Source organism: Mixophyes fleayi, chromosome 3, assembly GCF_038048845.1.
Source record: "Mixophyes fleayi isolate aMixFle1 chromosome 3, aMixFle1.hap1, whole genome shotgun sequence".
NCBI lineage: Eukaryota > Metazoa > Chordata > Amphibia > Anura > Limnodynastidae > Mixophyes > Mixophyes fleayi.
In genome coordinates, this window is record NC_134404.1 from 21,323,568 (window position 1) to 21,350,489 (window position 26,922).

Consider the following 26,922-nt stretch of genomic DNA (forward strand, 5'->3'; position numbering starts at 1 on the left):
AGTTAGCACGTAAATGAGGGTACAGGTTTCAGAGAGTATGTGTGCCCGACGCGTTTCGTCCTATTTGGACTTTCTCAAGGAGTGAGTGTTTGACTACTGAGGTGTTCTATATAAGGGGAGGGCGAAGCCCTGATTGGATGGGGGACATGGGAGTTGATTGGTTGGGGACCAATGGGAGTGGTTTCATGTATTGAGCCTACCAAATGAAGGAGCTAATGTTGCCAAATGTTAAAGTTGCTAAGTAATGCAGGCAGCGTAGATCAAAAACGTAGGGAACATTAGAAGTATTAACAACAAAACACCTTATGAGATTATGACGTTATTTGGTGTTATACAATTCATTACTGAATACAATTATGCGTTGCCCTTGTTTGTGGCCTATAGGTATGGGAAGCAGCTATAGTGGGTGTGGCTAAAACCCCCGGCAGTGTGTAGATGGGGGAGCGGGGAGATAATATAGGGGGATATGAGTACTTGACAAATGTTATGTCAGTAGTAATATTTAAGATAGTTGTAGCTTATGGGATTTTTTTTAGGGGATGGTATGACCAGTGTTTACTTGCTGGGGTAGCGTGTGAAATACATGTACAGTTGAGGTGTGTAGGAGACAGGAGATGGTATGTATGAACTTATGATAATAGTGGTTTAAGGTCAAAATCGATGTTTAAGCCTCTGGGGTTGAGGGTTTTTAGATTGTATATCCAGGCTGCTTCTTCCCTATTGATTTGTTTCAAAAAATCTCCTCCTTTCCAATTTCTTTTGATTTCTTTGATAGCAGTGAATTTTAGACCTTCTGGGTTGGAGTTGTGGACTCTATGGAAATGTTCTGGAACACTATGTAGTAGAAACCCTTTCTTGATGTTACATATGTGTTCGCTGATTCTGACTTTTAATGTTCTTATGGTTCTACCTACGTATTGCAGGTAGCATGTGCATTCTAATAGATAGATCACATTGGTGCTACCATCCCCTAAAAAAATCCCATAAGCTACAACTATCTTAAATATTACTACTGACATAACATTTGTCAAGTACTCATATCCCCCTATATTATCTCCCCGCTCCCCCATCTACACACTGCCGGGGGTTTTAGCCACACCCACTATAGCTGCTTCCCATACCTATAGGCCACAAACAAGGGCAACGCATAATTGTATTCAGTAATGAATTGTATAACACCAAATAACGTCATAATCTCATAAGGTGTTTTGTTGTTAATACTTCTAATGTTCCCTACGTTTTTGATCTACGCTGCCTGCATTACTTAGCAACTTTAACATTTGGCAACATTAGCTCCTTCATTTGGTAGGCTCAATACATGAAACCACTCCCATTGGTCCCCAACCAATCAACTCCCATGAACCTCATCCAATCAGGGCTTCGCCCTCCCCTTATATAGAACACCTCAGTATTCAGACACTCACTCCTTGAGAAAGTCCAAATAGGACAAAACGCGTCGGGCACACATACTCTCTGAAACCTGTACCCTCATTTACGTGCTAACTACCAAGTGATTTTGATGTAAGTGCAATTCTTCACTCTTGCATTAAACTGTTCAACAAGGCTTCACCATGTAGCATTATTTTCTCATTTTCGACTACGAGCCGCACACGCGTGGCATTTAGCGCTACACAAGCACCGTTTACGAGACACCGCCCGCCGGTATACAGCGCCCATGACCACGTGACCTGACGTGCACGAGACACCACGCACGGCGCTTTTAATCAACATACCTCCAGACGGGGACCTGTAGGCTTCCGCATCTTGACCTGACTCATCCCATTGCAGATGCACATTGGCAACAACGAGATCAGGCACCACACACTGCGCCGAAGGGGCAGCTACTCAGCGATTTATATCCACCCCAAGGTAATTACATAAGCATGTAACCCAGGATAGCGGAACCACCAGCAGCCCCACATCCATACTGACGGACAATCTCTGTATACCCTTCAACTCACTGTTACTAACCTGCAACCATAGACATTTATACTGAAACTCCGCATTCAGTATTTATTTCCGCTTCCATGGTCTTTTGCATTTATGTGCATCCCAGCTTGATTTTTACTTTGTTTTGTTTTTGTTGTTTTGCTTTTGTTGTTTTTAGTTTCCTGCTCTATTTGGCTGGTTCCTGAACTGATTTGGTCTATATCGTATAATCAATTTGTACACCCACTGTTTTATCCCCACATTATTGTATCTGTATATCACCACCCGGTAACACTCATTCTCACACCCCAGACCTTCATGAGTATTTGAACGCATTTGGGCTATTCTATCCTTTCTATGTTATTTAGGGGAGTGGTTAACCCCGTCCATACTGCAGCTCATACTACACTGTCTACTACATCCTCCTCCCACCGTCTCTATTGCGCAGTTGGCATTCGCAGTCGGCGAGTGTCTGGTGGCCGGTGACAGCAGTAAGAGTGGTCAGTAACACTCTGTTACTGATGGTGAGGAGGAAACCAAGGTAAACTGTGTAACAGTCCTGCATCCTTTCACTTTGACCACTGGCTATACAGTGGTGGAAGCGGGGGATATACGAGGGTCATGTCATACCACCACTTCTCCTACTGCCTTCATTGTAACACTATCACATTTACATTATCTACACCGATCACCCACAGCACTAACACCACCTGCCCAATTTTGTGTTCTGACACCTTTTCATCACAGCGAGCATCAATTTTTTTAAGCATTTTGTGCTACAGTATCTCTCCTGTGGGATTGGACCACACGGGCTAGCCTGCGCTCCCCAATTGCATCAATGAATCTTGGTGGCCCATGACACTGTTGCCGGCCAGTTGTCCTTTCTTGGACCACTTTTGGTAGGTACTAACCACTGCATACCAGGAACACCCCACAAGACCTGCCGTTTTGGAGTTGTAACGAGATAATCAATGTTATTCACTTCACTTGTCAGTGGTTTTAATGTCGTGGCTGATCGGTGTGTATTCTCTTTTTGTGCCATTAGTTTTGTTAATTTTTCCTATACATTGTACACTTTGTTACCTGCTTGCCTACCCCATGATCTGTCATAATGCCCCCCCCTTTATTACTTGCAACATTGCTTAGTCATAGATTCCTCAAACTTAATCTCGCTAAAACCGAACTTATTGTCTTTCCCCCCGCTCATTCCCCCTCCTCTTCCAACCTTTCTATCACCGTTCTCAACTCCTCTATTTCCCCTGTTCCTCATCTTCGCTGCCTCAGCGTCACCCTTGACTCCACTCTCTCCTTTGCCCCTCATATTCTCTCTCTTGCTAAATCCTGCCGCTTTCAGCTGCGCAACATCGCACGCATTCAGCCCTTCATCTCCCAAGTTGCCACTAAAGCTCTTGTCCACTCTCTTATTATCTCCGCTTGGACTACTGTAACCTCCTCCTTACTGGTCTCCCCCACTCTCATCTTGCTCCCCTTCACTCCATACTCAATGCTGCCGCTCGGCTCATTTTCCTTTCTCGCCGCTCCTCTTCTGTCTCCCCCCTCTACCAATCCCTCCACTGGCTCCACATCCCCTACAGAATCGTGTTCAAGCTCCTCACTCTTAGTTTCAAGGCCCTCTCCAACTCCACTGCTCCCTACATCTCCAACCTAATCTCCCTTCACGCTCCATCCCGCCCTCTGCGTTCGGCTAATGACCGCCGCCTCTCTTCCCCCCTGGTTACCTCCTCTCATGCTCGCATCCAAGACTTCTCCCGCGCTGCCCCCCCCCTCCACTGGAACCAGCTCCCCCGCTCCATCAGAACTTCCCCCAACTTGTCCAGCTTCAAACGGGCCTTAAAAACCCACCTCTTCCTTAAAGCCCTCCAGTCCCCCACCTAATTGACCTCCTCCCAGTCTCCCCCTACCCCCCTCCCTCTCCTGCCCTCCCTCCTGTCCCCTTCCTACCTCCCTCCTTTTCATTCTCCTCTCCCCCCTCTTCGTCTCTGCCTCCGTTCTCCCCATTTCCTCCTCCTACCATTGCTTTTCTGTCCGTCCTATCCTCCTCTTAGATTGTACGCTCCTTCGAGTAGGGCCTCTTCTCCTTCTGTTCTCCACCACCTTAACTCTGCTCTCCAGCTCCTTGTCTCTTCCGTGAGGTCCTCCTGCCCTTCTACCCCTCTCTCTACCTCTCATCTAGCTGTACATTGAGCTTCTGAGTTACTGTGCTTTTTGTTAACTGTACCGTGCTGTCCCATCCTGTATCGTGTTCCTGTCTGTCCCTGTACGGCGCTACGGATACCTAGTGGCGCCCTTTAAATAAAAATGAATAATAATAATAATATCTGCTCCCAGTCCCATAGGAAGAAGGCCCAGTAACTCATTTTCCAGTGGTTTTGTTTCCAGTAGTGGTTGGTAGTATATAGAGTCTGATTGTTGTTGCCCCAAAATCCAAGCAGTAACCAGAAGAATATTGTCAGGATGACTTCCGTGGCCTGGGATGACTTCCGTGGCCTGAGATGTCTTCCATGGCCTGAGATGACTTCCGTGGCCTGGGATTACTGCAGACGCAGTGGTAGATTTTCCCGCAATACTGTGTTTGGGAAATAGACAATATTAAAGCTTTGAAAAAGGAAAAGTGGAGGTGCTGCCCATAGTAACCAATCAGATTCTAGGGCCTGATTCATTAAGGATCTTAACTTAAGAAACTTCTTATTTAAGTCTCCTGGACAAAACCATGTTACAATGCAAGGGGTGCAAATTAGTAGATGAAAAAACAGTCAGTATTTAACTTATGTGCAAAACAGAATACTAATTTGCACCCCTTGCATTGTAACATGGTTTTGTCCAAGAGTCTTAAATAAGAAGTTTCTTAAGTTAAGATCCTTAATGAACCAGGCCCTCGTTATCATTTTTAGAATGTACTAGATAATTGATAGCTAGAACCTGATTGGTCGCTATGGCAACACCTCCAACTTTTTAGAAAGTGTAATAAATCTAACCTTTGGATTCAATCCGATATCTTTAAATCTCTCCTCGTCATACATCAGGACACGTAACTATGGACATAGCATGCGTGTACACTGTCAATGAGACAAAGACATATTAAAACTTCATTGATACAAACAGAACATTTAGCAAAATCTGGAGCCAACTGATATTATTAAATAATATTTTGATTAATGGTTACCTACCAACACTGAGACATTGTGAATCGGGACACAATAAGCCCTGACTTGCCCAAGACACACCCATAACCCCCTAAAATGTCTCCTTTTGGGTGAAAGACCCCCTTTTCTGCAGAGACCCCTTTGAGGTCCTTGGTTTGGGAAGTATGATCCTGTCTTTAAGAAAGGTGAAATTCTCATTCAAACACAATTTTTCCCAAGAAATATTTGTCCTAACGTGTTGGGAAGTGATAATTAACATGCATTATTTTAATTTGTGTTAATTGAAGAATATATATATAAATCTGATTGGTTCTAGTCCTTCTTAGTTTCAGCTATGAGGTACAATGTATTGGAATACACAATATCTTATTTACCTACACTGGATTGTACCTCAATCTCTGCATATGCAAACACCCAGTGCCAACAACACTTACAAGAATAGCCTTACTAGAGACAAGTAAACCTGCTGGTTCAGTGTATACTATTGGACCATTACTATGATTTTCTGGTGCGGGGTTGATGTTTTAAGAACGTTTTATTGATGTCTCAATCATAAGAATAAGACATATAAAAAAATGAATTTCTCCATTTTTTTTTTGTTTAAAAACTAAATTTTGACGGAAATTCCATAAGGTTTTCGGCAAAACGTTTGCAAAATACTATCGTCCTTACAAACTGGTAATAGGCTGAAGCATTTTGCTCACGTCTACCCCTTAACAGGAAAGTTTTGCACACAATGCGCTTCTCATGAGATATATTTCCTTGGCTTCCTCCTTACAAATAAGTTGTTGTCCAGTTAAAAACACAACGGGCACCAACAACTTTGCCTTTTAGAAGTTTGTCACTGTCTCTGGAAGTTTGCTTAAGGTACGCTAATAGGATTCCTGTCAACTCATTCTTGCCAGCAACCTACTGCAGGTCTGTTTTAGAATAGGAGCTTGATTTTAGGACAAGGGGTTTGGCCGTGTTACGATGGGTGTGTGACCAATCAGATTCTAGAACAATCATTTATCTAGTGCATTATAGAAAGTGATAGCTACAATCCGATTGGCTATTATGGACAAAACCCCTACTGTGTCTTTTTAGAGGGTTTGCTAAATCTACCCCATAGAATGAATTTTGCAAACAATGGCCCCGTGTTTAAATTTTGCTTATGAGTTTAGCCTAAAAAGAACTCCTCACAATGGAGACTTTATATTAATTTGGTTTGGTGTTTATTTGCAGCCGCAATTCAGAGCTGACAGATTTGCCAATTTCTGGATCCAATATTTTACTGAACCGAATCTCCTGCTCCCGAAGCTGGAGAACTGAAAGAGGTGAGGTCTTCCATCTCCTAATCTGGCCTGAGATCATACATGTCTCACGGCTGAAAAAGACGTGTTCACGCCAGTGTTATTTACAGCAGAGCATGTGCAAGATTTTGATGAAGCAAGTGCTGATTAGTAGTTCACCAATATTTATACACCCATGACTCACGCCAAAACAAGATGTCCACTGGCGCTGAAAACGTTGTAACATAAGTTGGCGGATATTTATGTTTCCTAACAGCAAAATATATTTAGAAGCAAAATTTTTGACCCCCACAGACCCGACAGGCTTTCAGAGGAATGCTTGTCTAAGCAGGTTGTGAAAATAATAGCTAAGTGTGGTTAATTAAGCATGCGTTAATTAAAAATAAGTAAAATCATGCCTGGAGGTGACCTTTGAGAACCTACAGAGTCTATACCATGGAAAATGGAATAGATTTAATTCACGAGTCGTCACGTCAGCAGACAGCACATACTTGCAGTTCAAAGATGAATAAATTACTATACCAACGATTAGGGTCATTCGGACAAATGTGCATCCTCTGCGCAAATGCTGCTTTTTCCTCCTTTGTGACATAATGCGCCTATTTGTGCAGAATTGCGCCTGTTAAATTGCAATTCTAGGTGGATCAGTACCTGCTACATTCAGTACATTTAATACTGCAATACTTGTTAAATAAGCTTACCCCGTGCAAAAGAGCGATGAGCAGGACATAACTCCCAACGTTTGGGACAAAACGTCCTTGCTGCCAGGGCAACGGGACAGTCTCCCAGAATGGGGACTGTCTAAATTGGGACAGTTTGGAGGTAATCTACAGTAGCACTGACCTTGGGTGTAGATCACAGCCGCAGGACCCTTCTTAGGATATAATGACAACCTTGCATGAAACACGCACTGGAGGATTTAACAAAGGGTGAAAGGCCTTATTGCTGGCATAAATGGGGGTCTTCGACAGCAATTGCGCTTTTTTTGTGCTTCACTCAATGCAACAATGGGCTGCCCCCCTGACGATAACGCTACAGTGGCTGGTGGAAAGATTCACCGGCTTCTGACAAGTACGGCCATCGTCTCTGCTGTCACCTGAATGGTCAGTGAAGACGTGTAGGTTACTAGGCTTGTTGGCCCCCTTGGACAACGTTCAAGGACGGACATGTTCAGGGACAGTTTCCATTTAGGTATCCTTAAAGCTGGGCACACACTACAAAAAATTATTTCAGATGCAATTTCTGTAACAATTTCACCCACGACTGACAGTCCCGATGAGCAGCCTATTCATGTGTACACAATACACCACATACCGTCAGATCTGTGATCTTCATCTGTCATAACCATCTGCTGAAAAGTTGGTGACTCACACACTACAGATATCTGCCTACACTGCTGGTGGTGAGTGTGTACACACTTCCACATTTGCCCGACATCGCTCCATCGTTGACAGAGATTTTTAGGAAGTATAAAATAACAAATACCTGGCGCTAATAATAAAAAAGACCCTGCTGGAATGTCTCCGAAACGCCGCTAGTCTGGGGAAAGTGTCACTCCCCTCAATAATACCAATCAGCACAAAACAATGACAGCGCGAATGTGAGGCATCCAGGGGGTAATATGAACCACTACTTTCCAATAGTACTTAATTAGATATAAAATTCTACAACCATTGCAAAATATAAATAAAATCAACATTTATTATAAAAATACATAAAATACCCAATAATAATCTAAAAGTATTAGTGATTCTGCCGTTAACAAACAGCATATAGTGTATAGAGATATCAGTATATCTTCTTAAATGACCACATGTATAATGGATCCCTATTACAATGTCTCTCAGACCGTGAATGATTCAATCTCCCAAAAAAATATGTACTCCCAAAAATACTATTTTCCCGTCTGCTGAGATAAATAAATACCCGATTTGTCTCCTAGAGATGTAGATCCTCCAATAATATAGTGTAGACCTCACACCGTGAGTGTAGCAAATACTTGCAGTTTTCGATGTCCACATGGAGGAGTGATCAGTTTCGGTCTCAGCCTCTCTGCAGGAGTGAGGTGCGCACCTCTCAGATGTCCGGATAAGCACAATGTTGTTCAAACTGTGTTCCGCTTAGAATCCTCAGAGCTGTTGGTAGATATTATAACGAGAGTCCGGTCAAAGTATGAGATAAATGCAATGGAATATACTTAGAGTGGTCTAGATGATCCAGTGATACTGTAGCTGTAGCAACGCGTTTCGTCCTTTAGGTAAGGACTTTTTCGTAGAGATTTTTAGGAAGTTTATAATACCAAACAATACATTGTGCATTGGTATGATTGCACACCCCAATGCTATATCTTACCAAACGGTCATTTATTGTGTGATTTTCACAATAATTGGATGAAAAACCTTTAGGGTATACAGAGATGGACATTTTTTGGACGGCACCTGAAGCGTTTTGACACTAGATTAGAACCGTAAGGAAACAATGCTCATGAACGACAGTTACTGGAGTGGAAAATTATGACAGTGTTTTGTTCTACGTTACTAAATGTAAGGGGAAAAAAATATTTATGGCATATTTAAAAAAAGCAACAAAAAGTCCATCATAATCAACATCAACATTTATTTATATAGCGCCAGCAGATTCCGTAGCGCTTTACATTTGAATTAACGTTCATAGAATATTACTACAACACACTTTTTAGGTCCCTAGAATTATTTATAACACTTAAAATAAATGTTCCACTGTGTAATTATTCTCTTAACTATATCACTGATTACGGTATTAATTTTAACAAGACAGTGCAAAATTATTGCAGAGAAGTGACTTGTATGTTCACCTACCCAGGAGTGAAAAACAAAATTAAGTCAATATTATATTAAGCGGCCGTTTATAAATTTCATTTGAGATCATTAGGGTTGTCAATCCAATCATTTAAAACCAGACAAATGAAATACACAGTCTGCATGATTCAGCATTACAGTCAGTAACAATACTATCAGGAATATAAGCCCAGTTTTACAAGGCTAACTTATTAAATGACTAAAATAATTAACATGTAAAACCCAAGCTTAAACACAAATGCAACAAAATATTCAGATTAGAGAAACATTTATTACAGTGTTAATAAGCTTCAGCAATAAAGCAGCTAGAACGAGTCTTACCTATTATGTCCCACGCCTGACACTGTAGTTGTAGTCGTCCCAATGCATGCCGGATGTTGTAGTTCGCTGTGCATGTTTTGCTTATGGCAGCTTGCAGTTAGGTAAGTTGTATATTTCTCCACATGACAGATAAGTTTAGAATAGAGGAGTGACATTACCAGAGCTGTGTGTGGTGGCATTTCTGCCACTGAGATTTGTGCTAATCACTGTGTATTTATTTCAGATAACGTGTGTGGTGTTACATGACAGTGTGTATAGTGCCTGACAGTAGGACATAGGCATAATACAGGTCACAGTCTGTCTGCTGATTGCAGATCATAATTATGCTGTGCATTATATCAATTGTGCATTGAATGTTGTGGGTCTAACACACTCTCTCTCTCTCTCTCTCTCTCTCTCTCTCTCTCTCTCTCTCTCTCTCTCTCTCTCTCTCTCCAATTAAAAACACTTCGTTGGGCACTCATGAAAGTCTCTGGGGTTGAAATGCAGACTAATCCTGGGAAAGTTGCAGAATGCTAGTTTATATATATATGAAATGATTGGAATCTGTGTCTTTTTGTGTAAGACTTATTGCATTTGTAAATCTTTATAAAATAATGCATTTGTGTTTGCTAACTGGATGTAGATCCTTTGTGTAACAGTTATTGTTGTGTAACAGCCACTGTTGTTACACATAACTGTGGTCCAGCACGTAGAAAGACAGTTCGTTGTGTAATAACAAACCGTTTATTCCTGGCACAGACGTTGTCTCTTGTCCTTTGAGCTTGCATTCTATACGATTGTCAAAAAGGTAATGTGGCCAGATCACTTAGAAATAACTTATTGTATAAATGTATTTCAATTAGTGGCGCAGTGCGCCGATGTATGTCATTGCAAATGATTTTTGTATTGGAAATGTATTGATTTCTTAGTTAGTGTGCCATGTTGGGGTCAACTTGTTTTTGTAACATTTTTGTAGAAAGGATTTCCCTTGTTAAAGATTTTGATCTAAAAGTGACCAACACATATTTTTTAGCCTGAATGCCCAACAGGAGGTTGTTAGCCTTTTGTATCCCGTGTGTGAGAGAGAAAATATCTGAGTAATGAAGCTGCAAGTAATTTGGGAAATCACAGATTGATGTACATTTTTGTTAAGTTTAGATCCATAGTTAGTGGTCAGGAGGTACCAGCCTGCCCAAAGCAACAAGGTGCTCCAGCAGCTATACCAGCTGCCCAGAAGTAAATGCTTACAGATGCCCGGTGAAGGAGGCTGGTGGTGGCAGCCCTATCCTCCTACAACTATTGCGCAGTTGGCATTCAAAGTCGGCGAGTGTCTGGTGGCAAGGTGACACCAGTAGGAGTGGTCAGTAACAGTTGGGTACTGATGGTAAAAAGGAAACCCAGATAAACTGTGTAAGGTCCCTCACCCAATGACCACTCTGCCGGAGACCGGGTGGCAAAGCAAACCCATCCGGTCACAGTTAACATCAATTTTGTTTTCTTTTTGAATGAAAGGGGGTGTGTCTGTGCCACCATGGAGGGGGTGTCTTTATCACAACGGGGAGATTACATCCATGTATAGGACTATATTTACTAAAACCTCTAAAAAGGAAAAAGTAGAATAGCAACCAATCAGATTCTAGGTACATTTAAGTAGCACATTCTAGATAAATAGTAGCTGGAATCTGATTTGTTGCTTATGGGCAACACCTCCACTTTTCTTTTTTAGAAGTCACCAAATATACCAAACTTTCACCAAAAATACACTCAGATTTGGAGAAGTTAGAATGTGCTGTGCAGTGAGATTGTAAAGGAGTAGTTTAGAAACCCATGCTATTTAGGGAGATCTCCGGATAGAACCAATTGTGTGGTGGCCCAAATGTTAGAGGAACGCAGCTGAAAGTCCTGCAGAGCTGACAGTCAGGATTGGTCAGAACTGGTAGACTCAACCTGTCCTGACAGTTGAAGCAGCTAGAACAAGATAGGTTCTAATAGGTTGGTTCTGCCATATTGTATTGCTCACAGGTTCTCTTTAATCTGTATTCACATTTACTATATACATATTAAGTATGAGTTTGTGTCTAGTCGGACTAGGTGTTCAATAAAAACTCGTCATGATGGATTTGAATGGATCAGGGTAAGCTTTTAGAAAATATTATTTAACAGTGAGCTAAGTGCATAAGACACTAGTAGGAGAGCATCTCAAAAATGTTTTACGTATTTGTTCACCTGTCTATAAACAGGACATATGATAAGTTGAGAGGGTTCAGCGCCGAGTAACCTTGTTGATAAAGGGATAATAATTAAATTAAAAGATTATATAACCTTGGCTAGTTTTGAACTACTACCCATTGATGTTATTTTTTAATGTTTTTTATTGGTGGGTAAACGCATGGAAATAGATATGATAATCAAATTCATTGTTCCAAGTGAGCCCGTAGCCATTTGCGTCTATACTTTTATTGCGGTAACGTGTTTCGTTGTTCCATTTTTGTGCGTCTGACGCGTTTCGCTACATTAGAAAATATACAGTGCTTTTTAAAATGCAAAACACACAGCAAATGCGTTTTGAACATGTACCTGTTTTTACCTCCATTTAATTTGTCTTAAATACGTTTCTCAAATACCAGTGGGACCTGACCTTACACTAGGAAAAAAATGCAGCTGAGAGGTTATATAATTTGTATGTATAAATATACCCATGGTCATCTTAATGGTTTATCTAACCAGCTCTTCATACCCAGGACTGTGTGGATGACAAAAAGCACAAAAAAGGTCTACAACGTTTTGTCACTCGGATTTAAAAGTACATTTGATGTTTTTTTTCTTAGAAGATAATGTACCAATGCTATGCTCTTTAGATGACATTATTGAGATCATTGATCCTAGAAATTCATATTACATGTTTTTGGAGGGTGATTCAATTCAGCACCATGTATCTCCAGAAAGTCCAGGCACATCACCACAATATTATGGAGATTCCCTACCGTAATGGCACCATCAATTGAATTCTCCCAATGGAGTCAGAAGAATTTCCTGTACCCCACTGAGGATATATTGGTAAATGACTGGCTGGTGTTTAGTTTTGTATTCTTCTGCATCAGCAGAGCTGGGGTTTAGAAATGGTTGACCTTGATAGACTTTTGTCAATTTAGACTATGCACAATCTGCCCAAATCATCCCAATTTCCAGCTAAGTTATGCTCTTTTCCCAGTAGGATTAGTCCCCTTCTGCTGCTGGAAAGAGGGGCTTTCCTGCGGAAATAGGGACTGTATGCAATGCTTAGGAGCACGGTGGCTCAGTGGTTGGCACTTCTGCCTTACAGCACTGGGGTCATGAGTTCAATTCCCGACCATGGCCTTATCTGTGAGGAGTTTGTATGTTCTCCCCGTGTTTGCGTGGGTTTCCTCCGGGTGCTCCGGTTTCCTCCCACACTCCAAAAACATACTGGTAGGTTAATTGGCTGCTATCAAATTGACCCTAGTCTGTGTGTGTGTGTGTGTGTGTGTGTGTGTGTGTGTTAGGGAATTTAGACTGTAAGCCCCAATAGGGCAGGGACTGATGTGAGTGAGTTCTCTGTACAGCGCTGCGGAATTAGTGGTGCTATATAAATAAATGGTGATAATAATAATAGGAGCTATTGAATGAGCAATATCATATCCTTGTTCCCCTTGCAGAACATTTTCGTTTTGGTGATCTGAACCCACCCGCAAACCCTGAAGCTCATGCTGACCTCGCCCCGTCTCCTTACCTCTCGGATATTCCTGTTCCAGTTGTTACGTGGTACATACATGGGAGACATGAGCTCCAAGACTCAGATGCCCAGCAAAGACGCAGCTCTGGCGGGCAGGGAGGAGGAATTGCAAGTTTCAGGTACATCCGCGGTTCTTACAACTTATTGCAGTTGTTGACTGATACAACAGCCTTGGAGGACATGTGGCGTTTGTCAGGGGTTTGTCCTTGTAGGAAATGTCTGATTATCTTTACGTTGATTGCACAATGCTATATATAATATAAAATGTTGCTACTTTATTAATACTGTATAATAATACAGGGTACCTGTATAAGCCATGAGCAGCGATGCCAACCACTAGTAATTCATTTATACAGTTTCAATCCCGATCTTTCTATCTCTCCCTTTGTACACTTTGTATGTGCTAAAGATATGCTCTCCATTGTGCGACACACGCTGTTTCCTAACTACGGAGGCCCAGTTGTCTAGTGGAGAAATCTATGACCCATAAATTATGCCCCATGAACTGTGAAGGTGAAATACATTGTTCAGTGTTAACCTGATATTCCACCTCTGTTCTGTTAGGAAGTGAAATATTACTGTGGACACCTGGAGCCCCTCCCAGTGTTCAGATGGGTCCTGATGTAGGGCACAAAGCTAATAATGTAGTGTTTTAAAATGATGTGACAACACTGACTCTTACCTTCCCACAAGCAAGTATAAGAATCTGTTAGTCACTCTGTGTCTGCTCAGTTAGATAATTACTCCTAACATTGCAACCTGCTGTAGATGAGTGTAAGACATCATGATGGACATATAGCTGTAACTAGAATTGTTAGCACATGTGGCAAAAAGGAAAACCGGCGCCCCCTAGCCTTCAGCTCTTACCAAATAAACTTAAAATAATCATCATCCTGCAGTCCCATTCAGTTTTGTGCCCTGTGTGGTTGCCCCTCACGGACATCCCAAGCGTCGGCCCTGGTTGTAATGCCTTGCAAAAGAGTTCAGACCCTTGACCAATTCTTTTAATTTACTGAATAACTAATCCTACACTGTTCCTCCAGTTTTGTTCTCTGATGTTTTTATTTCAAGCCACTGAAACTCAGTTCAAATTGATGTCCGTCTGTGTACATTACCTCCTATTGCGGTAAGTAATCTCCACTCATTTTGCTGTGCACCTCTATGGAGTGCAAGGAAAAATGAGCGCGGGCTTCAGGCTACAAATGGCCTCGGAGTGTCTCCGTGTGCTGTTGCGGAGGAACATCAAGTTGAATTAAATCTCCCCCAATATGTGTTTTTGGTTTGTTTTTTTCATGTGACATTTTTTTTATGTTACATAAACATTTTGCGGAAAAAAAACCCTGAAACCTGTTTGCATAGGCATTTGATCCCTGTGTTGGCTAAATTTACATCGGTGAAATGCAATTGCTGAACGAGGAGACCGTTTGCCTCCACCAATGAATCAATAAATAACCACCACATTTTCTGGACATAAATCCAATAGTTTAAGGTTGCGAATCTGAAGGACGGCTTTGAAGATGGAAGACTAAACGGCATCCCAAAGCAGTTAGAAATAAGGTAATTCAAATGCATGGATTAGAAAAGGGTAACAAACCATATCTATGTGTTTGGATGTCCCAGTTTGCGCTGTTGGTTCCATATCAGGAAGTGGACGCTACATCAAACCACCCGGACGCTGCCTAGAAAAGCTTGTCCCTCTAAACTCTCTGCACAAACAAGACGGAGACTTGCGAGAGAGGGGTCGTATGTTCTCACCGTTTATTCGTGGGCAAGGACTGATGTAGATGGTTACATTGCGTGGCAGCTGAGAGCACCCAATTTGTGTCAGAATCACTCTGTGGAATTGATGATACCTGCCAGCAGTTGGCGCTACTGAGTACTGAGTCGCGGAGTCTAACACGCCCCTGGTTTTCACCAGGAACCCCCGCAAGGAGGTATGGACTTCGCTGCAAGGGACGTGCAGGTCGCGGCCCTCAGTATCAGTCAGCTGGCGAGGTAACAATTGAGGCAGCGGTGAGAGCCCACCAGGAAGCAGGATGGAAGAGTGGTCAACAAGCCGGGTCACAACCAGAGGAACGGATATAGCTAAATCAGAAGCAGGAGAATGGTCAGGAAGCCAGGTCAATACCAAATATCAGTCTAAGCCAGAATCAGGAACCGAAGGAGAAGTCAGGAACAAGCCGGGGTCAGAATCCAAGTAACAGCAACACAGGAACAAACGCTGGAGCAAGGCTGAAGACCCAATACTCTGGCACTAGACATGTGTCAGAGGCTGCTTTATATACCCTAAGGTGCCTCCTGATAGGGTTAGGGAGATTTTGGCGGAAAGACATGCTGGCTGCAGACAGGTGAGCAGAGATAGCGTCCTGCTGCTAGGCAACAGGACGTGGTTGCTGAGAAGGTGCAGGCGTCCGTCTCCTGCCCCAAATGTCAGTGCGGAGACGGCGCCTGACAATTTGGCTACCTCACCATCTGCAAAAAAATGAATGTGCGTTAAGTCCCATTGGGGGAAAGATGCTATATTAATAAGAAATATTATTATTATTATTATTATTATTATTACTTTGTTACTCAAAATGAACCATGTAAAAAAGTCATCTCGTGTTTGCCAAAAAGCATGAGAGTGATCCATTCGTGATGTGAAGGTTTAGTGGTCAAATAGAGCATTTTGGCCATATTTAATAGTGAAATGCGTGATGCAATACATTATACCTACAATACAGTGTAGAAGGAAGATTGACGGTGTTAAATACCAGGAAATACTGCAAGGGAACCTGCTTCAGTCTTCAGAAAAAGTTAATAGCAGTACAAAAGGTGAATGTCTTATAAATGCCCAGTCAGAGCCCTGATCGCCGTCTGAAAGAGAATCCGTGGCACTTATTGAAATTGGGGTTTACAAGTATCATCTGAGGAACCTGAGCAGCCTGGAGCAAATCTACCTGGAAGGATGGGCCAAAATCACCTCCGAACATTGTGCCGAACTGGTTACATGCTCACCCCAAGTTGCTGCAGATGGTGGCTCTACATTATAATAAAGTGTGAGGATTTTATACCTGTGCAAAAGGAATATTTTAGTTTTTGTTAATATAAAAATGTCACATAAAAATACTGTAATAAAAACAGTAATAAAAACCAATAAGAAAAATATCACAGAGAAAAAAAATGTCAGTGTAACATTTTAAATGACATTTTCTTTTTCCGTACTTGTAAAATGTATTGAAACGTGAAAATTATTTTATATAGAGGACAACGGGAGTCAGGGATTGTATATATCGGGGTCATAAACTGGGAGAATATCATTGGTTCTTGTAAAATTTTGTATTTTTACAAGATTGTCTTTTTGTTACTGTATATTTTTCTTACCGACAAGCAAAAATGTATACTGACAGATAGCAACCATGACCAGCAGTGATGGGCAACAGGCGGCCCTCGGAGCCTGCATCTGCGTCCCCCGAAGCCTGCATCTGTGGCCACCGGAGCCTGCATCTGTGGCCCCCGGAGCCTGCATCTGTGGCCCTCGGAGCCTGCATCTGTGGCCCTGGGCTTCTTCCTGCTTTATTGTCAGATGTGTTTGTTATAGCATGTAAGACTTGTGTAAAATGCGTGCAGATATGTTATTACAGATAGGTGTGTCTTTCTTTGATTTAATGTATTGTTTTACCTTAGTACTGAGATAAAGGGTAAGTGCGGCCCTTATGACGGTTAGAGGGCCCCTAAAGTGTATCAGTCTGTCCTATGAGTTTTAAAAACCCTGGGAGATTGTTTGTGTTCGGTGAGAATGTTTTCCCAAATATCCTTTTGGCTGCAGGATGAACCGGTGTAGGGTCCCTGGGGTTATGAATGGTGAGAGAAGGGCGGGCTCCATTTATTAGGTTGCCTATCATTGGTGTACAGGTACAAGTCTATCTTGTATATCTCTTGCTCTATCTCCAACAGCATGTGCAGCCTACTAAGAGGAGTTTGTTTTACTTCATATTTACAAACCAGTCACAACATGTGATTGATTTAAAACTTATTTTTTTAAAGAATGAGAAATGATTGGTATTGCGTATAAATGACAAAAAGTTAAAACCCCCTCAACCCTCACCCCAACACAGAAATATTTCCTACTGCACACAATCAATTTACAGCATTAAGAAACATTTTCCAACTCATTCAATGTGAATTTTGATGAATTTGATTGCGTGTCTTTTATATAATGACACATTTCTGTACAACTCCATCAAATTATATGGGTGAATTTAAAGGTGTGGGAATTAATGAATACATTGGGGATTATGAGCAATAATGTGTCTGCACTCTAAAGCTATGTGTGTATGTGTGTGATATATATAATATACAAGTTAACCCGTGCATGATACTCATGCATTCTAGTCAAATCAAGCTACTTAAGGTGTTAAAAAGGTTCTTGTCATGCATTGGGCCTAGCCCAGGCCTCCTCAGGGGAAGAGCGTTACTTCCCGACGCAAGCGGCCATTTTTTAACATGGTTTTTTCCATATGTCACCACCTCATCATTTTTCTCCATCACCTCATCCTTCATCTTCATCGCCACAACCTTCATCAAGCTACTTAAGGTGTTAAAAACTCCCCACTATCACCCCCGGCAACCACCAACCACTCCCAACTGTCACTTCTCCTTCAAGAAATATATAGGTCAGTGTATAACTCTGCCCAGCAGGTGGCGCTGCAGCTTGTTTTTTTTTTTTACCCACACACGCCACTAGGCATTTATATAGTAGATATGTATACAGTACGTGCGTGTATATATAGTGTATGTAATATATATATACATATATTTTGACAGAAGCACTGATTAATGGGCGGTATATATGTACCAGGTTTCTGTTCTATGGGGTATATTTAATTGACCGCAAGATATTTTTTTTTCCCCGCAACGTTAAAAAAAAAAAATCACTTGCGGGTTGTTAACTGCTATAGCGACCGTTTTTAGTTAACGCAGCGCGAAAACTTGTGCAATTCAATTTAAAAAGAGGGAACGTTGCCCCTGCGCGTTAAACATTGTCTTTGCAAGTTTTTAGGGGAGTGAAGGTGAGTTTTAATGTGGTCACGTATAACACACAAAAAATTCCCTGGCCAAATGATGCGAATCGCATTATTTTGGCCAGGGAATTGTGGGATGTGGGAGACTTGTCTGCTCTCCTGGGAGTCCGGGAGACCGACACGGATTTCGGGAATCTCCCAGACATCCCGGGAGTGTAGGCAAGTATGTTCTAAACTCTGTTTAATTTTGTTTCTGACCCCCCCCCCCACCCCCTTCTGTTCTATACTACTGACAGTATAGGCTGTAAATACATGATGGCTGTTCATATCACTATCAATGAAACTTATTCTCCTTCTAATAATAAACTTTAATCATAATACTTAGGTAAAAATATATATATATATAGTGGCACAGCACAGCCGTACATCACAGCAAGTGACACCTTGTGTATTAACAAACACTGACCTTCAGGACTATTTCTAGGTAAGACGTAGGTTGAACAATCTTTGCAAACAGTACGAATAAGAAACACTGAAACACATCCACGTTTTGTATAAATGCAGCGGTACATAGATATAATCCTTGCATGACCCCTAAAACAATTACCAGACGAGAGTCTCACATAGGAACAGGAGCTAGCAAGTCCAGAACCTGCACTATATAGGGATATACAATATTGTGCAAAGGTTTTAGGCAGGTGTGGAAAAAATGCTGCAATGGAAGAATGCTTCCAAAAATAGAAGTGTTGATAGCTTATCTTTATCAATTAACAAAATGCAAAGTGAATGAACAGAAGATAGATCTAAAATCAATATTTGGTGTGACCATCATTTGGTACAAACACTCATTATTGTACCTCTTTTCAGCCCTTTGTCTCAGAGCTGGAAAATACCAGTGGGACCCAGGTACACCCATCTATTGTTCGGAGAAGTCTGGCCAGAAGTGGTCTTCGTGGAAGAATTGCGACCAAAAAGCCAACCTTAGACGTGGAAACAAGGCCAAGCGACTCAACTATACACGAAAACATAGGAACTGAGGTGTAGAAAAATGGCAGCAGGTGCTCTGGACTGATGAGTCAAAATTTTGAGTATTTGGCCGTAACAGAAGGCAGTTTGTTCGTCGAAGGGCTGGATAGCGGTACAATAATGAGTGTCTGCAGGCAACAGTGAAGCATGGTGGAGGTTCCTTGCAAGTTTGGGGCTGCATTTCAGCAAATGGAGCTGGGGGTTTGGTCAGGATTAATGGTGTCCTCAATGCTGAGATATACAGGCAGGTACTTTTCCATCATGAAATTCTATCAAGGAGGTGTCTGATTGGCTCCAAATTTATTCTGCAGCAGGACAATGATCCCAAACATACAGCCAATGTCATTAAGAACTTTCTTCAGCGTAAAGAAGAACAAGGAGTCCTCAAAGTGATGATATGGCCCCCACAGAGCCCTGATCTCAATATCGAGTCTGTCTGGGATCACATGAAGAGACAGAAGGATACATCCACATGGGCAGCATGGTGGCTAAGTGGTTAGCACTTCTGCTTCACAGTACTGGGGTCATGAGTTCAATTCCCGACCATGGCCTTATCTGTGTGGAGTTTGTATGTTCTCCCTGTTTTTGTGTGGGTTTCCTCCGGGTGCTCCGGTTTCCTCCCACACTCCAAAAACATACTGGTAGGTTGTCTGTGTGTGTGTGTGTACATCAGGGAATTTAGACTGTAAGCTCTGATGGGGCAGGGACTGATGTGAATGAGTTCTCTGTACAGCGCTGCGGAATCAGTGGCGCTATATTAATAAATGATGATGATGATCTGTGGTTAGTTCACTCCCAAGATATTTGGAACAACCTCCCTGCCGAATTCCTTTAAAAACTGTGTGCAAGTGTACCTAGAAGAATTGATGCTGTTTTGAAGGCAAATGGTGGTCACACCAAATATTGAATTTATTTTGATTTCTCTTCTGTTCATTCACTTTGCATTTTGTTAATTGATAAAAAATAAACTATTAACACCTCTATTTTTGAAAGAATTCTTACTTTACAGAATTTGTTCCACACCTGCCTAAAACTTTTGCACAGTATATAAATATATTTGTCTGCTGTCTGCAGCCTGTGCAGTTATGTTGCACATGACCATATATGAATATCGTGGCGAATGAAAGTTTTTATGTTAAATGACATAAACTAAATGGTAATCAAAGGAAGTGTCATGTATTGTTTCCCATTCAATGGTAACCAAATGGAATGTCCTTCAAAATGAGGTTCCTGGCAGATGGCTTCTAAATATATTTCACCTATTTATGATAGATTAAAGACTGACAGGTAAGACAACATGACTTCAGTAATGGAGACAGAAATGTACAAGACACTTCAGTCTCTAGAGATTCATTAGTTGCTTTTCTTTAAGCATAGTTGCCTACTCTCCCAGAATGTCCGGGAGACCTCCCGGTTCTCGCCCCCAAAATAGATAAGTGGTTTGGGGAGGGGGCTTAATGACGCAAATATCGCGTCATCTTAGCCCCGCACCCTGGCCAAAATAGTGACAAACGTTTAGGGGGCAGGGCCAAAATGATGTGATTCATCAAGCCCCGCCCCCGCACGCCCAACTCCCCCCGGGATCTCCCTGAAGCCAACGAGAAAAAGTTGGCAAGTGTGTGATTTCTGTAATCTTACATAACCATACCCCACAACTGTCCCAATTTGTGCGCAGCTGTCTCAGTTTATGGACCTCCAAAAGAGCAGGGCTTGCACAAAAGTGGGAAGAGTTTCATCCCAATGTAGGCGTTTCTGGGATGATCTTGGGCGGAATTTATCTTCTCCCGGTTTTATAAGACTAAATTGTGGGAGGGGGGGTATGCATAATAATCAAAGAGGGGCTTCCCTCCTTAAATGTGTTAAAGGTTGGACTTTGTTCTTGTGTGTGGCTGGTGCAGGTAGGTGGCGCTGTGTGCTCCGCTAGGTAATGTCCCTGTCGTGCAGCTTTGAGTTTCTATGGTGCCCTTAAGTGATATCTGCCCTTCTCTGTGGGAGAAACCATCTGTTTGGTGATTAAGGGGGGGGAGGGATATAGTATTGTTTTACTGCAGGCTGACATCCCTGCATCCCAAAGATAAGTCAGTGTTATTACATAGGGGCTGGCAGCTGGTCACCAGCACCCTAATTCTAGGGGCTGCGTAATTGGGCACTCGGACTATTTCTATACCTGATACAAACTATCAGTATATATCTTCAGGAGTTAGTCTTCAAGGAGACATTTGCACTTGGATTGCATGCTGACTCTTCATGGTAATGTCAGTGGCCAAAACATACAGCTAACTATTATCATTAACCTTTGCCGGTGTATTGGATTTCAGGCTTACTAATTTGCCACCCTCCCTTTATCAGTCCCAAAGGGTTGTTATTATTCCAAAAAAAACAGTACAGAACAATACAGATGAATTGTTTGCTAATATGCCCATATAATCCAATATAATCACTCCTCTACGCCGACACTCTCTTCTACTGACCTCACTATAGCACCATGTCTGATTTCTGTAGCTAGTCAAATACAGAGATCTAGCTTTATGAGTAGTGAGGACCGAGCTGGTTCCAAACCTCAGTGTCCTCTCATTAATTGTAATTCAGCAAAAAATATCCATTATCCGTAAAAATATCCATTATCCGTAAAAATATACATTATCCGGAATATGTGGCACTTAGTGTTTTACAGATGAGTTAATCCATGCTTAAAATATACTGAATAACATTTAAACGTATTCCTGTCGTTCTCTCCTCTGTCTCTATCGTTCATCTCCTTATTAATATTGTTTAGCAGCGCTCCTCACAGTTACCGTAGAAGCTTAGCCGTCGTTTCTGTGTATATGGCATAGGTGCCAACATGCACCAATTATTTGCTTTATTTTCTCTGTCTGGATAGCGGGTTTCCGGTAAGAGATGACACGTCTGAGCACTTTCTAAAATAAATTAGTTTAAAAGAAAAAGGATTATTTTCTCTGAATCCTGAGGACAGTTTTAGGAATTATTTCAAATATCCTTCTAAGGGGTTCTAATGCGGTTATAATGTTTTCCAATAGTAGTGTATATTAATAATAATAATAATAATAATAATAATAATAATGCAATATGTACTTGTATAAATCAGCCAGTGGTATTTGTATACAGTAATATTCTAGTCTTATTATAGTGATATTATATGTGTATACAGAAAGGTGATTTGCCGGTCATCAGGACAATTTGTGGGATCTGTCTCAGACAGATCTGTCGGGGAGGTGGCAAAAAACCCTCAAAACCCCACCTTGACGTTATCTAGTTCTATCAAGGGTATGTGAATTTATTGGCTTTGGTATTTATATATAAGATATAATCTATAAAAACAAAGTTTACATTTTTTATTCTGTGATGCATTACAAAAACATAGTGAGATAATGTAATTACAAAAGGTCGGGTCCTTACAGTCAGTCTTTGTAGGGTTCATTTCATAGTCGTACACCCCTGTGCAAAAATGTCAGATTCCAGTGCTGGAGTGTGTCTGGTTGTTCGGGTGCAAAGCATTGTGGGAGGCACGCTCGCCTGCGTCTACATTGTGATATGTTATAGCAGCCAGAACAAGTAGGACGGGACATCCTGCTCAAACGCAGAAACACTATGGTAAAGATAGACCAGTGTTCTCTCCCGGCTGTTTTTTCTTGCCACCCGGCTCTTGGAGCAATAACCTCCAACATTTTTCATTATTATTGCAAAGTATTACAACTGCCCCCACCCGGCTGCTTCTTAATGCCACCCGGCTGGCAAAATGTTCTGGGGAGAACACTGTAGACAAAGGCTTCTGAGTAGAATAACATGTGTCCAAACCTTTCAACATTCCAAAATGGAACATTCTGTCAAAATAGGCCACACCCCTGGTCAGTCCTGCTATGATCACACCACCAATCCTATTGACCATGGACCTCTAACGCTGGCTACACACCCATGCAGTCTTACGTCAGATGCAATTTCGGGGTAGGTAGGTTTGTATAGAAAATTCAAATTAAAAAGAACCCTGTGTACTTTTACTCATTAACACTGACTTCTGCTTGTGGACTGATTTTGAAGCGTGACCTATATGTTCTTATGAAGGATTGGGATGGACTTGAACCATTTAAGGTAAACCTATCCATCTACTTCTAAGCAAACCTCTCTGCAAGCGGACAATATACTAGAAGGTATAATACAATAAACTCATATACCAATTGGCAAAATTGGGCCAATGGAGCGTACGCTATCAGGGGCAAACGCAGGATTTGTAGAGGGGGGTTTCCACACCATGCCGCCAGTGGGCGTGACCAGCATGCATGGGGGTGTAGCTATAATTTTAGACAGTGCTTGGCTGCTCTCCAACTCTTCCTATCCCCATAATATACATGGGCAATGCTGCGTGCACTGCTGTTAGGTGCACGCAGCTCTCCATTTTCAAGCAGAGCTGTGTGAAGCGGAAGCAGGGTCCAGTCACCTCAATTATACAGTGCCCAAGGCTTGGAGGGGGGGGGGGGGGTTCCAGGCACTAGGAAACCCCCCTCGGTTTGCCTATGGCTATTTTGTGATGTTTTGCTCCTATTATTGCGCAAATGCTCACGATTTCACAGGAAGCGGACCTGCACTTCAAGATGTCGGTGTCTACAAGGTGTGCGTGCATGTGTCACGGAGGAGCTTGGCAGATCAGAGCGTAATTTGCTTGATGTAGGCTGGACGCACTAATGATCCTTGAATTGTGCACACACCTGGAAAAACAAGATTGTGTTTTGTGGAATAATATATTTAATTGAGATAACGGGTGGAGAAGGCACCTCGAGGCTGCATAGGCTGTATTCCTACAATACGGAGTAATAAACACAGTTGCATTTAAAAAATGCATTGTGTGCCCATTTTTTTAACTTCGTTATTATCCTTTAATATTCTTTGTTTTCTTGCAAGTTTTTGGGAACACACTGGCACTTGGATGGTTAAAGAGCCTTTGGTTGGATTACTTGGAAATTCTCATTTCACATTTGTAGCAAAATAGGGACACAAGCTCATTACTTTCCGGCATAGATAGATTTGCCTTTAGATCGCTATCCATTGAGTAGAGAGCCGGCTTAATGGGAAGCTGTAATTAGGGAAGGTATTGAGGTGTCTGTATAAATAGGCAGAATAATAATATGCGCATGATGCAATGTTTGTGTTGTTCTGCTTAGGTCAATTAAAACTTATTGATTATATTGGTTTTCAAACTCTAGTTATTCATGTCTCTTTGGGGGGGGGCTATTATCCTAAAAGTAGAGTGAAAATGTGATTGAAAGATAAAAATATTCTTAACTTTAACTAAATTGCAGTTAATGACTAGTTTGTTTTATTTATTTGTTTCCTAAATAATGGTGAATTTGATGTTAGAAAAATAATTTTGTAACCTTGGAACCATTTTGGAATGAAGTAACCTTGTTTCTAAAAAAATCTTTCTATACTCCACTGCCTTTGTGGATTTTGTTGGTAAAAATGATGTTTTTATGTATTTGTTTTTCTAATGTCTGTTTTAAAATAAGTTTTGTGGACCGGTCTCCCACAAGATCAATTCAGTTATCTCCCTAAATACTTTGTACTGTTGTGAGCGTTATGATTATCTGATGTTTGTTCTAAGACTATTTTGGTGGGTTCTCTACCTCTGACTCGTTAAAATGGAGACGCACAGAAGATGATAAAATGAATACCAAAAAAGTATTCAGACCATAGTCACACTCACCTTAAAACAGTGCTTCTCCTATTTTGTATCTCTTAACCAACGCTATACTTTGGCTTACTCTTGCACCCTCCCTTTCTTTTACTTTCTGAGATCAATGAGCCATAAAACGGGTCCAAAACACACAAGAGAAAGTAGACGCATTAAAGGTCAGGCAGAATAATCGGATAGAGGTATCTGGCCGGATTAAAGGCCTTTGTCTGCTCATTCTTTCTCTCTGACCTTTGTAACTTTATGAATGTGTTTTTGTGTCTTATTAGCCTGTTCCTGTGTTATTGTGCAACACATCTATGGCACTAAACATACAAGAGATTTGCAGTCCCATCGGCTATATAAACTTGTAGGTAAGCACAGTATTTGTTATAGACCAGACCAAGGTTTTGGTTGTGTGCAGTCTTTTTCCTACACTGGAGTTTTGATTGGTTTCACCAACCTATCTTCCAAGCTGACACCTACACCAGACCGCGGCCTCCACCTTCTCCATAAAACATGGCCCAAGCCTGTACAGTCACTAGGAAACGGCAATCATCGTCTGTCCTCTTCCGATGGGGAACCAAGCTGAACACATTTAGTCTCCTGTCCTCCTGGGTCATTTTATTCCAGATACTTGGTACGTATTGAGCATTTAAGCACCATTTAGAGTAGATGTTGACATTTGAGGGGTTTTGCACATTGTAAACAGGGGAGTATTTCTAGAGTGGTTATATAATATGGGATCTACCCTAGAGGGTTATTTGCGAACGGTGGCCAAAGGGGCAAATCTGAGCAAATTTTGGACTTTCGAACAGTGTTAGTTAATCTTCGTTGACTGCAGAGAGTCGGATAGTGATTTCTCTTTCACATCTTTAAATACAGTATTCAGTTACGGTACCCTCCTTTTAAGAAGATATTTTAATAACAAACCTTATGAATAGAGCCCTCCATAATTATAGTTTGGAGCAGAGAATTATAGAACTGCAGTCTCCTAATTTCTTCACAATCTCTTCCTTCTCCCAGCTAGCAGAACGCAGGGTCCCTGCCCTAGAACTAGCGCGGTTATTGCGTTACCCACAGCACACACACTCTTGTCTCTGTGTCGCTGTTCCAGGCAGCAGTGCCTGGATAACCTCTGCTAGCCCGCTGGACTCTCGGAATACTCCAAGCTAGAGTAGCTTGGAGAATAGATTTAAGCTTAGAACCCCTAGGGGTGAGTTCAGAAGTTTAGGTCACTTCCAAAAGGGCTGTTCTTAGTTACTCACATACAGGAACTCGCAGCAGATATTTCTATATTGCTATATATATTATTATGCTATTTGTGTGTATTATATATAATATTTTACACCAGTGACAGTCTCTGAGCAGACTCATAAACAAAGAACTATGAACAAGTTTAAAGCGGAAGAGAATTGGAGAGAGAATTGCTCCTTATCAATGTTTTTATATCAGGTGGTAAATGCGTGTATGACCTGTCCTACAAAATGAAATTACCTAGCAAGGACGAAGTGCTGTCTGGTAGGTCGGAGAAAATGGCGGTTTCAGGTAGGTCTTCAGTAATGCTATATTATTTATAAAGAGGGTAAATCTTCTTTTCTTCAATTTTAATAATGTAGGCTAATGAAGTTGCTATGTATATGTATATATATATATATATATATATATATATATATATATATATATATATATTAAGCCCTGGTGCTCTTCTGTTTTGCCCTTGTGCCGATCTTGCCTCCTAGACAGTAAGCTCTTGTGAACAAGAACTTATACGCTGCTTGTGTCAATTCATATATATTATTTTGCAAGATCTTCTGTTCTGCTCTGTTCAGTTCTACCTGTCTGTTTTATGGAGTGGACGCCTCATTCAAATACGTGATTCATCTCCTTGTCGTCCTGCGTTGCGTTGTTGTTTCATTTAAACTGGATTCATC

General features: G+C 41.5%; 1 protein-coding gene across 4 annotated transcripts in view; it reads left to right on the plus strand.

The window, feature by feature from the left end:
- Window positions 1-9,570: 9,570 nt before the first annotated feature.
- The window catches only part of MSRA (methionine sulfoxide reductase A), a 249,494-nt gene continuing 232,142 nt past the window's right edge, over window positions 9,571-26,922 (plus strand). The window contains exons 1-2 of one of the 4 annotated variants that reach the window (XM_075201201.1): window positions 9,571-9,644; window positions 13,200-13,395. In XM_075201201.1, the coding sequence (XP_075057302.1) occupies window positions 13,248-13,395 (148 nt within the window). In that variant the 5' untranslated portion in view covers window positions 9,571-9,644; window positions 13,200-13,247. Of the gene's footprint in view, window positions 9,645-13,199; window positions 13,396-21,524; window positions 21,556-23,240; window positions 23,269-26,508; window positions 26,537-26,922 lie in introns of those variants that run through there. The other 3 variants (XM_075201203.1, XM_075201204.1, XM_075201202.1) reach the window with 3 other exon arrangements.